Source organism: Callorhinus ursinus, unplaced genomic scaffold (assembly GCF_003265705.2).
Source record: "Callorhinus ursinus isolate GAN/ISIS: 27379988/994484 unplaced genomic scaffold, GSC_fseal_2.0 scaffold29, whole genome shotgun sequence".
Lineage (NCBI taxonomy): Eukaryota > Metazoa > Chordata > Mammalia > Carnivora > Otariidae > Callorhinus > Callorhinus ursinus.
In genome coordinates, this window is record NW_027397091.1 from 16,800,813 (window position 1) to 16,815,695 (window position 14,883).

At 40.1% G+C, this 14,883-nt stretch overlaps 1 protein-coding gene and 1 pseudogene across 7 annotated transcripts in view; one reads left to right on the plus strand and one right to left on the minus strand.

Annotated features, from left to right (window-relative positions):
* CFAP61 (cilia and flagella associated protein 61) overlaps positions 1-14,883 on the plus strand; it is a 301,246-nt gene that overhangs the window by 852 nt on the left and 285,511 nt on the right. For 6 of the 7 annotated variants that reach the window (XM_025876823.2, XM_073878453.1, XM_073878454.1 and 3 more), the window contains exon 2: positions 6,336-6,486. In XM_025876823.2, coding sequence (XP_025732608.1) covers positions 6,344-6,486 — 143 coding nt within the window. In that variant the 5' untranslated portion in view covers positions 6,336-6,343. Of the gene's footprint in view, positions 1-2,374; positions 2,415-6,335; positions 6,487-14,883 lie in introns of all 7 variants that reach the window. The other variant, XM_073878452.1, reaches the window with a different exon arrangement.
* Positions 6,540-7,078, minus strand: LOC112828061 (small ribosomal subunit protein uS17-like; annotated as a pseudogene).

The following is a 14,883-nucleotide window of genomic DNA, read 5'->3' on the forward strand; positions in this document are numbered from 1 at the left end:
AAAGTTCACAAGTTAACGTTAGGGTTCACTCTTGGTATTATACATTCTGTGGAATTTAGTGACCTGTATCTACCATCAAAGTATGGTAAAGAATAGTTTCACTATCCGAAAATTCCTTTGTGCTCCACCTATTTATTCCTCCTTCCCCCTTTGCCTCCTGCAACCACTGATTTTTAAAAATTGTCTGTTAGTTTTACCTTTTCCAGAATGTCCTATCATTGGCGTCATATAGTATGTAGCTTTTTCAGGTTGGTTTCTTTCACTTGGTAATATGCATTTAAGATTCCTCCATGTCTTCATGGTGTGATAGCTCATTGGTTAAGAAATGACAGTTGCAAGTCTCTTTTGGTGTTTAGAAAAAAAAATTATAAAAATGCTGTGTGTATTTTATGTATTTGGAAAAATCACATCTATCTCTGTGAATAGTGCTTTTGAGAAAACTTGAACTGAAGTCATTTGCAACCAGTATAAAAATATTTGCCATAGCTCTTTACTACCAATTTTATTATTTAAATATTTGTAAGTTATCTTACTTTTCAAATTTTAAATAAGTTGATTGAGATTTTATATCACTGAAATAAAGTCACCTAACAAAGTAAATAAATACCTATTAAAATAAAAAGATGTTTCCCTTATGTGATGTCCCTTAAACTTGTAACTTTGCATAACTGATTTAACAGAATTTAATGTTAATCATCTCTGGCCTCTTTTGAGAGATACAGACACTTTGAATGTTTTATTTCTGGTTGCTCTCCTTCCATCTTACAAGTTTTTATTGTCTGGTAATTCGATGTTGTTTGTTTTTTAAGCAAAATTTATCATCATTACTTTTTTTTTTTTTTGCCTTCAGTGCTTCTTCAGATACACCTGCTTGTTTACTTCTCTCTCCCTCCAGCATTTTATCTTATATTTCACTCCCTTCTGATTTTAATTTTATTCTTCCTGATACACATCTTTTAGGAGTTCTTTCAACCAGATTCTTTGAGTGGTAATTTCCTTCCATCTTTGTAGTAAATTGTCTTTTTTTAGCTTTCATCTTTTAGTGATTGTTTAGCTAGGCATAGAATTCTAGGTTAATGGCTATTTTTTTTATTTTATTAGGTAATGTTAATCACCATACATTACATCATTAGTTTTTGATGTAGTGTTCCATGATTCATTGTTTGTGTACAACACCCAGTGCTCCATTCGGTACGTGCCCTCTTTAATACCCATCACCAGGCTAACGTGTCCCCCCGGCCCCCTTTCCTTTTTATCTTTACTTTTTAAAAGATACTATTCTGGTGATTGGAAAACTGTAGCGCATAGGTCAAATTCAGCCCATAGGCTATTTTTGTATGGCCCATAAGCTAATAATTTCTTTTAAAATATTTTTAAACAACTGAAAAAATCCAAAGGGTATTTCAGGACACCCTAAAATTATATAAAAGTCAAATTTCAGTGTCTATCCATGAGTAGAATTTTTTTTAAAGATTTTATTTATTTGAGAGAGAGAGCAAGAGCGGGTGCACAAGTGGGGGGAGGGGCTGAGGGAGAAGCAGACTCCCTGTTGAGCCTGGAGCCGGACTTGGGGCTCAATCCCAGGACCCTGAGATCATGACCTGAGCTGAAGTCAGATGCTTAACCAACTGAGCCACCAGGGGCCCCTAGAATTTTATTAGAATACAATTATGCCCATTTGTGTTCATATTGTTTCTGGCTGTTATGCTATATTAGCAGAGTTGGGTAGTTGCACAAAGACCACGGGGCTCGTGAAGCCTAAAATATTTATCATCTCGCCTTTTACAGAGGGAGTTTGCCAACCCCTGTACTACTGGCTCCTATTGTTGCTGATGAGAAACATACTCTTAGTCTAATTCTTACTCTCTCATAGGCAGTTTGTCTTTTATCTGGTTACTTTCAGGTTTTCTGTTTTTCGCATTTTGTAATTTCACTACTATATATTTAGGATTTATTTTTATTTTTTATTTTTATTTATTCTTATTTTCCTGCTCCTGAGGATTCAGGTCTTTCATCATTTCCAAAAAAAATCATTAGCCATTATTTTCAATCATTTTATTTACTTATTTTTGGAATTCCTATAAGACATAGATATTCTTTTTATTCTGTCTTACGTGTCTTTTAACCACTTTCTATATTTTCTTTCTATTTTTCTGTGCTTCTTTCTAGAAAATTTCTTCATAGCTGCCTTCTAGTTCATTAATTCTTTTTAATCGTGTTTAATATGTTTTTAACTCATCCAGTTAAAGTTTAATAATCATATTTTCCATTTTTAAAGTTTTTGTTCTTTTTCTTAATTACCTGTTTTCATGACTTTTCTCTTTCTATATTTCTAATAATTGTAAACATACTTATTTCATCATCTCTTTCACAGTATATTATCTGAAGTTTTGGGGGACTTGCACACTACACAGGTAAGTGTGGGTTAGGATGCATACCTACTTTGGTCAGGATTTGGACTCCTCACAAGTAGCTTTGTTTTCTACCCAGAGCTATCAGTAGAGAAAGCTGCTTTGCCACTTCCAGGGGCTAGTAGGTTCATTTTTTTTAGTCTCCTCATTTATCAAGAGGTTCACCCCTCCAAAGTCCAGGTTGGACACATGGCTTTGGTTTCAGTTCTTGGTTTTGAATGAGGCCCCTGCTTTCCCCACAGAGGGTGCAAACTCTTGCCCCAAGGGCCTGAATCACATTTGATCATTCCCTGAGCCACTGCACACAAAGTCATTGCCACCTGGGTGGGGGAATTTCCCTTTGCTTGTTCTTTCTTTCCTTGTCTCCTTTTTCCCCAAAGCTCGCCTCTTTAGTTATGCTTTCTTATTTTATTTTATTCAAAATTTATATGTATTTGTAGCATTAGCCTAAGACATCATGTTTCACAAACAGGATGTCTCTTTCCAGTTTTGCTTTTAAGTTAAAACCAAAACCAGGAATGACAACACTTATGGCTAGCTTTCACAAGAATGTAGACTACTAATGTCCATTTCTACCCAAACTAGGTAAAAGATATTTGCAAATATGAAAAATTGTTGTCTCTGCTAATGCCATGTCTTTGTAGCAGGCACCGAATTTCACATTCACAGGGACTGTGGAAAATATTAGAGTATTTAATGCTCAGATGGTAGTCAGCCAGATTTCTGATTGCCTCCTTTGAAATAACACTGTCATTTTATTGCTTGGTAATGCTTCTCCCTGATTTGGAGTGAGAAGGCCTTCAGGTGAGACACCCGCCAGTGGATTATCTCCCACCTGGGTCATCGTGCCCATCCAGCATATATTGGGTTTCCCCTAGCATAGAAGGTACTGTCTGAAATTATATACATGCCAAGCCCAAAAGAGAGCAGATTTCAGTTGGGACCAAAGGGTTTCACACCAGAATTTCAGATGAAAAAATTCTGGGTATGGAGAGCGGTGATGATTGCACAGTGATGTGAAGGTACTTAATGCCATTGAACCATACTTAAAATGGTAAAAATGGCAAATTTTATGTTATGTATATTTTACCACAATAAAAAACGTCATGGCCTCAAGCCTTATATATAAAGATTTGTTTTTCACACTGAGAAGGTATTATGCATTGAGAAGGTATAATGAAGAATGCATTGCTGTACTTAAAAATGCTTTTTAAAATTAAATGTTAAGAAAGATTGACATTAGAATTAGAACTTGGAATCAGCTCATATTGCAGCTGGGCTGTGTAAAGCCATCTTAGAAAGGAATGTCATCAGGTCATCAGAACTTGACGGCCACTTTACTAAAGGTGTGTTCGTTTATCCAAGAAGGAATGTGTTTATTGCAAAGGGGATTGATTAGTCTTGTGGTTGTCAACAACGTAGAGATGCCCAGGAAACTGTGAAGGTGCCACCTAAGCATTAGCCATCTCTGGCTTCCTTGGCTTGGCATCTCTGCAGTAGATGAAGATCCCCCAGACTTCAGGAGCTTTGAGTGACTTCTTGATGTCCAGTGTTTTGAATCCTGAGAACGTCTGTGCTCAGTAGTAATAATATTAATGATGATATGGCTAATATTCACTGAGCACATGTCAAACATTGCTTTTAGTGTTTTGTACGTAACAACTCATTTATGAAACCTTTTACAGTATGCATATTATCTCTAATTTACAGATGAGAAAACCAAGGCACAGAGAGTTTAAGTAACTTGCTCAAGGTTACACAGCTACTAGGAGCTAGAAACTGGGTATCATCCTTGGTACTCTGATTCCACAGCCCGTGTTCTTGGCCATGGCCCCATGTAAACCACTTTCTGATAGCTGGGCTTTCATAGCCATGCAGCTAGGTATTTTGTAAAGAGAGAGTGCTTGGATAGCTTTGCCATGGCAGGTGTGGAGGTTAAACCAGCTTAAACAAATGTTTGCTTATTTGCATCCCCAGAGTGGGAAGAAGATTTTTGATTTTGGAGATGTTATTATAAATATCAAGGTTTTCTTCCTTTGCAGAATGTGAAGATCTGCCAGTCTGAGATCACATTTTCACAAGACAACACGAGGCTGGAGTTGAGAATACATGGGCTCCCCAGTTCACCTTAGGTACCCTGACACCAAGGCTGTGAGGCAGTGGCCACATAGCACACCTTGTTCTATCAAAGGAGAGGAAGACAGGCGTGTATTTAGCCTACATGACTTGTTTGTTAACTGTCTGGGCTGCAGAAACATCTGGACTGTCTGGCTGTTGACTTTCCCATTGTAAATAAAAAATTGGCATTTTGGGCTCCTCCTTTCAGTTTCCGTGAGCTTGGACAATGTAGGGCATCGGCAAGAGCTAGGTCTGCTTGGCAAGTGCTAATGGAGGCCTGCGGAAGTGGAGGGTGGTGTGAATTCACCAAGGAGAAGGCCACCGGGTGAGGATTCTTGGCTGCCACCTGCCATCTTTCTAAGCCCCCCCTGCACCTTGCACCCTTAACATCCAAGTTTTGATGGTTAAAAGCAGTCAAACCTCAGTTAAGTGAACACCAGTGGACTGGGAGGGCAGGGGACCCTTATCCACAGAGGCAGCCTGCAGGCTACTTCAACAGCGGGAGTGACAAAGGGTTGGACTAGAAGAACATGCCTAAGATTTGGTTTCTGACTAAATATGGGTGTCCTGAGGCAAGTCACTTCACTTCATGGGCCTCAGTTTGCTCATCTGACGAAGGAGGAGCTTGGTCCAGTGCTGTCTCAGATCCCTGCAGTGCTCAAGTTCTTTGATACATTGACAGTTATACAAGGATGTATCTAAACAACAATGATAACAGAAAGACAAATGATATAATATTGTGTTTTGGAAGAAAACCATACACATCATATAATTCCACTTATGTGATATTCAAAATTTAGCAAAGATCGTCTATGTGATAGAAGTCAGAATCATGGTTACCTTTGAAGGGGTGCCATGAGACAGCCTTCCAGGGTGCTGGAAGTAGTCCATATTGTTCCTAGGATCAGTACAGGGGTGAATATTAATGTGCCTGTTTTGAATATACTGGCTAATACATAATAAAATGATTATCCCTAGGAAAAAGGAAAGGAGGAAAAAGGAAGGAATGGAGGGACAGACAGAGGGAGGAGGGAAATAGAAAGACACACACATATATTAAGACATTAAGAGAGAAATTGGAATCAGTCTGTGGCCTGCTGTTCCTGTCAGCAGCATTCCCCAAAGTGTTTTTCTGGAACATTAGACTCTCCACTGTCATTGTCATTAGAAATTCTCCTCAGAAAGGGTGTGGGAAAGGCTGGGTTATACAAAGAAAGTAGGTACTTTATTATGGAACTTCTCAAGGACTTTAATGGGCATGGTGGCCCCTCAGGAAGGCCATCATAAACAGCATTTCCTACACTTAATTGACCATAGAACTTTTTTTTTTTTTTGTCTCAAAACCTCTCTCAGGACTGTTGCTTTTCAGGGCTCCAGTTTGGGGAACTCTATTTGGAACATGGGTAGAAGCTGACAGTATTTCCCCTATAACTCTTGCCCACATACCATGGTGGCCAATTAAATAAAAAGGATTCTAAATCAGTAAATAACTCCTTTCAGTGTTTTTCAATCCTTTTGTTAGAATATTAAAGCAGCTTTGTTGGGAACAAAGAGTACAGTTGCAGAAAATTCTAGATGGGCCAATTCTCAGAAACGTCATTCTCCTAGAGAGAAACATGTGGCTAGTTTGTGATGACAGTCGTCACAGCCAACCCCCAGGGGGAAATGTGTACCACCAGCGCTCAAATACCATGTTCACTCTGACCATACGGAAATTGAATTAATGTCCGATTTTGTAAGTACTGTAACCAGACTGGCTTGTCATCTCAGATTAATGGTGGGCTGTTTTCTCTCTTTTTGGGACAGGATAAAAAATGTCAGTGCTCACTTCTCCAAGAGGAAAGGTAGAAGTGGTTCATTGCCGAAGAACAGAATCACAAGATATTTATTGTATTAAAAACCTCATTAGAAAATTTACCCAGAAGTTGTTTGGGAGGCTTAATATCATCTATCTTCTGTAAGTATATAGCTAAGTAAGCCAAAAATGTTTATCATTTTTTTTTAACTGGGAAAATTACTTTCTTCAGGGGTATAGGCAGATGTCTAGTCTCAGAACTTCTGGAATTGCTTCTTGGTGCCAGTGGCCTTCATGACTTTGAGCACAGTGAAGCACACAGTCTTGCTCAAGGGCCAGCACTTGCCCACTGTGACAGTGTCACCAGTCTGGACATCCCGTGTTCACCTGAAGCAGGGGTACAGGTGCACAGACCTGTTTTTGTGGCATTTCTCAAAGCAGTTGTACCTTTGGATGTCATAGAGGTAGTACCAGCGGATGAGAGTGGTTCTGTGCAGCTTCATCTTGGTCACCACACCAGGGAGACTCCACTCTCGGATGGAGACATTACCAGTAAAGAGGCATTTCTTGGCAATATAGGTGCCCTCTGTGGCCTCCTTGGACCTCTTGAAGTCTAGACCAATGTTTTGTAGTATGGTGGGAGCTTCTCCTTGCCAGTTTCTCCAAGTGGGACCCTCTTCTTATTTTGAAAGATGGTTGTCTGCTTTTGACAGGCACGCTTAGTCTGAATGTCCGCCATCTTCCCAGCCACCTGAAGAAAGGCTGTTTATCAATTTTATCACACACGAGGAAGGGATCCCACTCCTTATCTTATGGGGCTTTATGGTGAGGAAATGGACAGCAAGAAAATCTATCCTGCTGAGCAGGAGCTCTCCAGGAACAACCAATCTCTAAGTCTCATAACCTGCAAATTGAAAGCGTTTCTCATGTGTTTTGGATTCAGACAAACTTGAGTTCAAATCTCAACTGCCCCACCCACTAGTAGAGCCACTTGGGGTAAATTAATAATATCTGCTGCTAGTTTTGAGAATTCATTTTCTGTCAGGTGCTATGCTTTACCAGTATTGTCTTATTTACAACTCTGAGGTAGGCACTATCTTGCCCATTTTACAGATGAGAAAATGGAGGCCTGCCCAAGGTCAAGCAGTTAGTAAGTGACAAAGCCCAGGTTTGCTCTTAACCATTGCTATTAAAATGGTCTTCTAAACTTCAAAATATGCATAGATATTTTCCCCCCTGGGTTTTTTTTTTTTTTTTTTTTGGTGGGGGCACTAGAATGTAAACATTCTATAATATATTCCTTATTATTTTTATTGAAAAAGATAAAAGATAGCTCAGTGTTTTGGATTTTATAAAGCTTCATATTAAAGATAATTGAAATGTTTAAACTAAGGCCAGCTTAAGACATTAAAATTTGTAGCTTCTGATTATCGCACTGATGAATGTAATGCAAATGGACACAATTTTGTGGGAGAGCAGCTGGGCAACATCTATAAAATGCTTTAAAAATGTGTATATCAATGAAATGATTCCATTCTTTGGCATTATGGTGGATTAAACACCGTAATGATGTTCTCTGGGTGGAAACAACATGTTGATACATACACCCACACACGCACACGCACAGCACAAAAGTTAAAGACTGTGCAAAGAACATTATGAAAATGAAATCAGAAACTTTTGGAAAACAGCAGGAACCAGTGTCACCTTCTCCTTGAGGATTTTTGCTGCATTCTAGAAACCTCCTGCTTCTGTTTTGACAGTTTTGCAAAGAACAAAAGATATATACTCCCTCCACCTAAGGAGGCAAGTATTAGATCCTTTTGTATAAAACTGGGTTGCTCGTTGTAAGGACAAATGAGACATAACCCCACTGCTGAAGCCAGGACAGTAAGGGAAGTAGTCTTTTCAACCTCAGCATGGAATAAAGGGGGACAAAGCCTTTAAGAATTTGTGAGCATGTCTTGATTTAAGGTCCAAGCTCATTGTGTGGCCCCAAAAAGCTTCAAAACTTCCTAAATAATGAGTGCATTTTCAGACAAAAACTATGTTTGTTTATCAGTAGACTGAATAAAGCAAATAAAGTGGGGAATTTGATTAAAAGTGGTCGCAGATTAGTAGTGTGTCCAGGAAATTGGCTGAAATAACACAAATCAGGTCTGAAGGATGGAGTTTCAACTCAGACTTCAAATAATGCACCTAAATAGAGTTCTAAGTGATATGCATGCACAGTCAAAAATCACAAATATATAAGGAAACATGCACCATTAGGGAGAACCAACAATAAAAGATAGAGCAGAATCAGACCCTCAAAGACTTCAGATGTTAAGTCAGTCAGAGAATAGAAAATAACTGTGCTTTCTATGTCTTATAGTGAAAAGATACATTTAAATAGACCCATAAAAATTAATAGTGAGATTTGAAAAAAAGTCAAACAATCCAGAAATGAAAATATAGTTAAAATTAAAAAGCTCATTGGATGAATTAAACATCATAACAGACACAGTTGAAGATAGAAGTAGCAAGTAGCAAACTGGAAGACTGATACCAATGAATTATCCAGAATTCAGCACAAAGAGACAAAGTCAAAAAAGTTAGAATGGAACAGTTAACAGTTACAGTTGGGTCTAACCAGATTTCTAAAAGGAGACAATGGGAAGTAAAAAGGCAATATTTGAAGAGATCATGGCTGACAACTTTCCAGGATTGTTGAAAAGCACCAATGCTTAGATCCGGAAAACTCAGTGAAACCCAAATAAGGATAAATGTATAGAGAAACCCACAGCTAAGCACATCATAATGAAAGAGCGAAATGCCAGAGCTGGAGAGATCTGAAAAATTATCAGAGAGAAGAGACAAATTGCCTGCAAACAACTGAAGATTAGACTAATAATGATTTCTCACTAGCAACCATGATAGCCAGAGATAGTAGAATATCTTCAGTATTGGAGAGAAAATAGCACCAAACTAAAATTGTATACCCAGGGAAACGGGTTTTCAATACCTAGAGGAAAATGAATGCATTTTCAGGCCAACAAAAACTGGGTTAGAGTATCAGTGAACCCTGAATAAAGGGAATTCCTCAGAATATACTCTGCGGAAAGAAGAATGTCTCAGCTGGAAAGACAAGATACAAGAAAGTAAACAAATATATGCACAAATATGTTGGTAAGTCTAAGAAAAAAATCAAACTTACATATAGCAGTGATGATAATGACTAATATAAACACTAAATGTAAATAGTAAGTTATAAGATATAAATAATAACTTAGGTAAAATACAGAACAAAAATAGCAGATAAATTGGCAGGTGCATGATTAGAATGAAAGTACTCTTGGGGTGCCTGGGTGGCTCAGTCGTTAAGCGTCTGCCTTCGACTCAGGTCATGATCCCAGGGTCCTGGGATCGAGCCCCGCATCAGGCTCCCTCCTCAGTGGGAAGCCTGCTTCTCCCTCTCCCACTCCCCCTGCTTGTGTTCCTTCTCTCGCTATGTCTCTCTGTCAAATAAGTAAATAAAAAATCTTAAAAATAAAAAAAAAGTACTCAAAGTATTATTCAAGAGGAGGGTAGGATTCAAAGGTACTCCCCTTCCTTCCCAGAAACCACACATCCAAGCCTATTGTGGGGTAAATTATTCATTTCTGTTGAAAAACATCAAGGAAGACCTATTCTATCAAGGAAGAGGTATACCACATACTTGGATAGAAATATTTAATAATGTAAAGAAGCCAATTCTCCTCCAGTCAAAATCCTAATAGGAATATTTGTTGAAGTTGACAATATGGGTATGAGTTTATATGGGAGAGCAAAGGGCCAGAGCAATTTGAAAGAAGAAAAGTAAGGTGGGGAGATTTGCCCAACTGAAGACTCATTATAGGTGTAGTAATCAGGACAGTATGGTAATGGCCAAGGAATTAGAGATCCCAGAAAGAGACCCACACACATATGAAAACCTGATGACCAAGCCAGTGGGGAAAGGATGTACCATTCAAGAAATGGTGCTGGCACAATTTGTTGCCTATGTGGAGAAGAGAATAAATGTAAAGACAACCTCCTGTCATACAAACAAACAAGCCAATTCTGGATGAATTCATGATTTAAATGTGAAAAAGAGCTAACATTGTTGACGGAGTCTCCTAGATTCCAAATTCATTTATCCACCTTCCTGATGGATGTCACCCCTTGGATACCTAGTAGGTACTTTACACCCAGCACAATCATCACCTGCCTCCAAACTACTCTGTCCATACTTTCCCCATCTTGGTAACTCCAGCAGCTCCAAACTTTCACTTGCTTGGACCAGAAACCTTGGTGTCACCTTCACTCTTGCTCTTACCTCCCACACCAGCAAAGCTGTCAGCTCTGCCTTCAGAATACATCCAGAACCTGGCTTCTTTCCACCTCACTTCTCCTGCTGAGATGTCAAGTCAAGGCACCAGCATTGACACTCGAGTATTTCAACAGCCCCTCTCTGGTCTCTGCTTCCACCTTGGCGTCAGCCCTTGCCCAAACCCCCTCTCCCCCGACCTAGCCCCAGCAAATTATTCTTAACATAATATCCAGAACAACACTGTTCACACCAACCAGATCCTGTCGTGCTCTGCTCAAAACCCTCCCCTGGTCTGCCATGTGCCTGCCATGATCTGGAGTGGAGCCCACCCTTTTCCCTTCTGACCTCACCTCCCTTGAGCTCCACTGAGTTCCTTTATTTTTCCTGGACCACTCCAGGCATATGTGTGCCTCATCCTACAGTTACAGAGGCGTTTCCATTGCACCTCAAGTGCTGCCTTCTCCTGGAAGTGCACCTGCGCATCCTCTTCCCCCTATTGTTCTTCACAACACTTGTCCCCATCTGACATTCTGTGCATTTTAGTTTTTGGTGTTTTTTGTTTTTTGTTTTTGTTTTTGAAAATTGGCCTGTCTCCATTCACTAGAACGTCAGCTTCACGAGGGGAGGGATTTTTGCCTGTTTCCCACTGTGTGCTCAGAGCCTAGAAAAAAGCTTGGCACTTGGTATATACTCAAGAAATGTTTGTTGCATTAATGAATAAATCCACTACTAGCCATGTGATTTTGCATAACCTGCCTAAGCTGTAGCATCTTCATCTGTGAAACAGACAGTTAGACCTAATTTACAGGATGAGTGGGATGGTGAGAGTAGTTGTTAAATACAGGGCAGTGCCTAGCTCCTAGGAGGTGCTCATAGCTAGTTTTCCCCTTCCCTCTGGTTTTGCCTATAAGGGAGCAGAGACTAGGGTCAGAAAGAGGCAGCCTTTTCTGTTATTCTCCTTCCCTTCCTTTCTCAGCAACCACACAGCCGTAGAACAGGATGAGGCATTGCTTTCTGAGTACAATGGAATTCTCTTCCATATATATTGTTAAAAGAAATCAACAAGCCACAGAACATGGTACAAAGGGAGGCATGATTGCCTCTGAGATGGAAAAGCAAGTGGCAGGGGGCCACTATACACCTTAATGAGTCTTGAATCTTTACCACGTGAATAAATTCTGCATGCGAAGAACTTATAAACCCCCAGCTTGGTAGCAAATGTGCACTTGTGACTTGCCCCTCCTGGGGTGACATGTTGTCGCGGTTGGCCTGAGCAGGAGGGGATGTGGTTGGGCTGTCCATGTCATCCCCAGTGATCCATGTGATCAGTTGTCAAGGGCCCATCCTTTTAGAGGTCTTCAGAGCATGGCATGGGGGGTGGAGATGGGGTTACAACTGGGGCCTTTTTACAGATTTTTTTCAAAAACCTTCCCACAAATCTGTTTTTTCAAATCCTGTACACAGTCACATACTAATTACCTGAAAGTTCTTGACAGTCAGTTTCTGAAGGTGAGCTTCACACAACACTGCTGGGCCTTGGAGTGGCTGTCAAGGTACCTTGAATCCACACATCTCATGTGTTTATGTATTTTCTGAATTAGCAGATATGAAAACATAATTTATGCTATGTGGGAGTGAGTGAAAGTTTTTTTTAATGTTAAAATGGGATCCTAATAACTAAAAAGGTTGTGACTTGCCTCAGAAGCCAGCATATCTTCAGAAGTAAAAGTAAATTTATATTTTCATCAGTGTATGCCCAGCCCATGCAGCCTTTCATTTTTCCTGTTAGGTAACTCCCATCCCCTTGCCAGGCCAAACGCAAAGCTCAGAGACCCATCTTACAAGCATTTCTAAAACGGTGGTTTCTTTCCTGGTTTTATTGCATTTCATTATATTACCTGCTTGCTCAGTCACAGATATAGGAATGAATACAATTGACCTCACCTAAAAACCCTGTTAAATGGTAGGGGAGAAAATAAGCAGATTGGGCATAGCAGATGAGTGGGGACAGGGCCAAAGTAATCGGTCACGTCAAGTGCACGTGTCACGGTGCAGGGACCCGGGAGGGGGAGAGGAAACCATGACAGGCTCTGGGAACACCCAGATCTGTGCCATTCGTGCTGCTTAATAAGGCAGAAAATGGGGATACTGTTTCACCCAAGATTTCCATCAAGTATAGTTAAATAAAATGAGTTTTGGCTGAACTTGGAAAATTCGCTAAACCAAGTGAACAAATGAGACATTACTTTAATGAAAAGAACTCTGATTTTGCTTGCTGGATAATAGTCTTGAGCTTTAACTTATTTTGTGTGAAATATATACGTGTGTGTGTATGTATATTTTTCTGATTTGGCTTATTCCAAAGAAGAATTCTAAATCCAACTTTTAAAAACAAGCCTTTTCCCCTACCTTTTTCTTCCTCTCCCTTCTTTTCTCCTACAATGATTTTTTATCTGTCCCATAGAGGGCTAATGTTAAAAGGTAATAAGAAGTGGAAATTATACATACAAAAGGATAATGCTACAAAAGTTACTTTCTTGCACTCAGCCATTTGGAAATTGAAGTGCATTTTCCCATTGAAACGACGTTATTCATGGCTGGCTTCCCAGCCAACCCACAAAAGCCTATTTAATCTATAATGTCTGTGTGGTATAGTACAGTGCTAATTGTACTATGGAACCCAACCACCACCCTAGGTTCCCATGGATAAATGTGTTTCAAGTTCAAATTGGGATTCCAGGAACACATTTCCCTTGTTTCCCTGAGGGGAAGGCAGCTGCCTTGTCCTAGCTCTTGCCCACTTCCTCCACCACCACCACCATCATTGCCGGGTCCTGTGCCCTGGGCATTTTCTCATCTGAATTAGAGTGAGGACTATCACTGTGAAGCAGTAGGTTATGGCTCTGGGAGCCTGGGGCAGAGGAGCCCAGAGGATCAGGAGCTGCAGGGAGCTGAAGTGGGAAGAGGGGCAGAGCTTTAGTGAATCAGAATGGAGAGATTGGGGGGCTGCATCCTTTTGCTAATGAGCTCCCTATGCAGGTAGTGTATTCTTGGGACCCGAGGGCAGTCTGCTGTCTTCTTTCCATGATAGCCAGTGCTGGGGCGGGGCCCTTGCAGCAGGTGCACCCAGAGGAAGTCCCCCATGGCTGAAGAGTGGACCTCCTATGAAGGGGGACAGTGACTATAGGTGCTGAGATCAACATGCCTAGCACGGTGTTTCCCAAAGATGCCTGTACCTCTGCTGGTAACCACGGTGATTTGTCTCGATACACCCAAGAACAAGTTTTGTTCTAAATGTATATCTTGATTTTTATGGTTAATCTTCTGTTTATAGCAAGGGATATCAGTTTTCTATTTATGATGTTGTTGCAAATTTCCTATTGAAATCTTCTAAGCCAAAAGTGAACTGATTGGAAGAAAAAAAAATGAAGTACAGGAAGTGCATGTGTGTGAGAGATTGCTGTTTGGTGAATGACTCTAGTAAAATGGTATGCTGTCAAGTGGAAAGAAAACAGGCTACAAACAGTATGGGTTATGTTACTCCATTTTTAAAAACACACAAAGTACATTTCATTGTATAATTATTCTCAAAAAGATAAGTCTGGTAAGATGGACACCAGAATATTGACACTGTTTGGTTACCTCTGGGAAGTGGTATGAAGGATGACTTTTCCAATAATTTTTTCTCTTCTTGTGAGTACTTTCTGTTTTTGATTGCAGTCACAATTTGTTTTATGATGAAAATGTAACTGGAAAGCATATGGAACTCTCTCTCTATGCTCTCCATTATCTTTTCTCCTCCTTCAGTTACATGCTATCCTCTTAGGCACCTTACTAAGGAATCTGGGTAACTTCTGCCTTTGTTTTTTGAAGGAACCTTTAAATCTTTTTTCCTCCAACTTAAGATACCAGTAGATTCCACTCAGCTGAAAAAGTGAAAACGGCATCTCAATTTCTATACAAATGGTTCCCCAGAGCTCCTGCTGTCATGCCAGGGGAGCAGTTGGGAAGGACCGTCGGGATGTCCCTTTGGGACAACCACCAGAATAAGAGTTGGAAGACCTGCTTCTCCACCCTTGTCTTTTTTAACTTGCTGGGTTGCCTTGGCGTAAGCCAGACCCCTCAGGGTCTCCACTTCTGCTACTGGTTCAGGTGATAGATACTCACATCCCGTAAGAATTCATCAGTCCAGGGAATTGGGCTCAGTGTTTGGAGAAATTGGTTAAGAT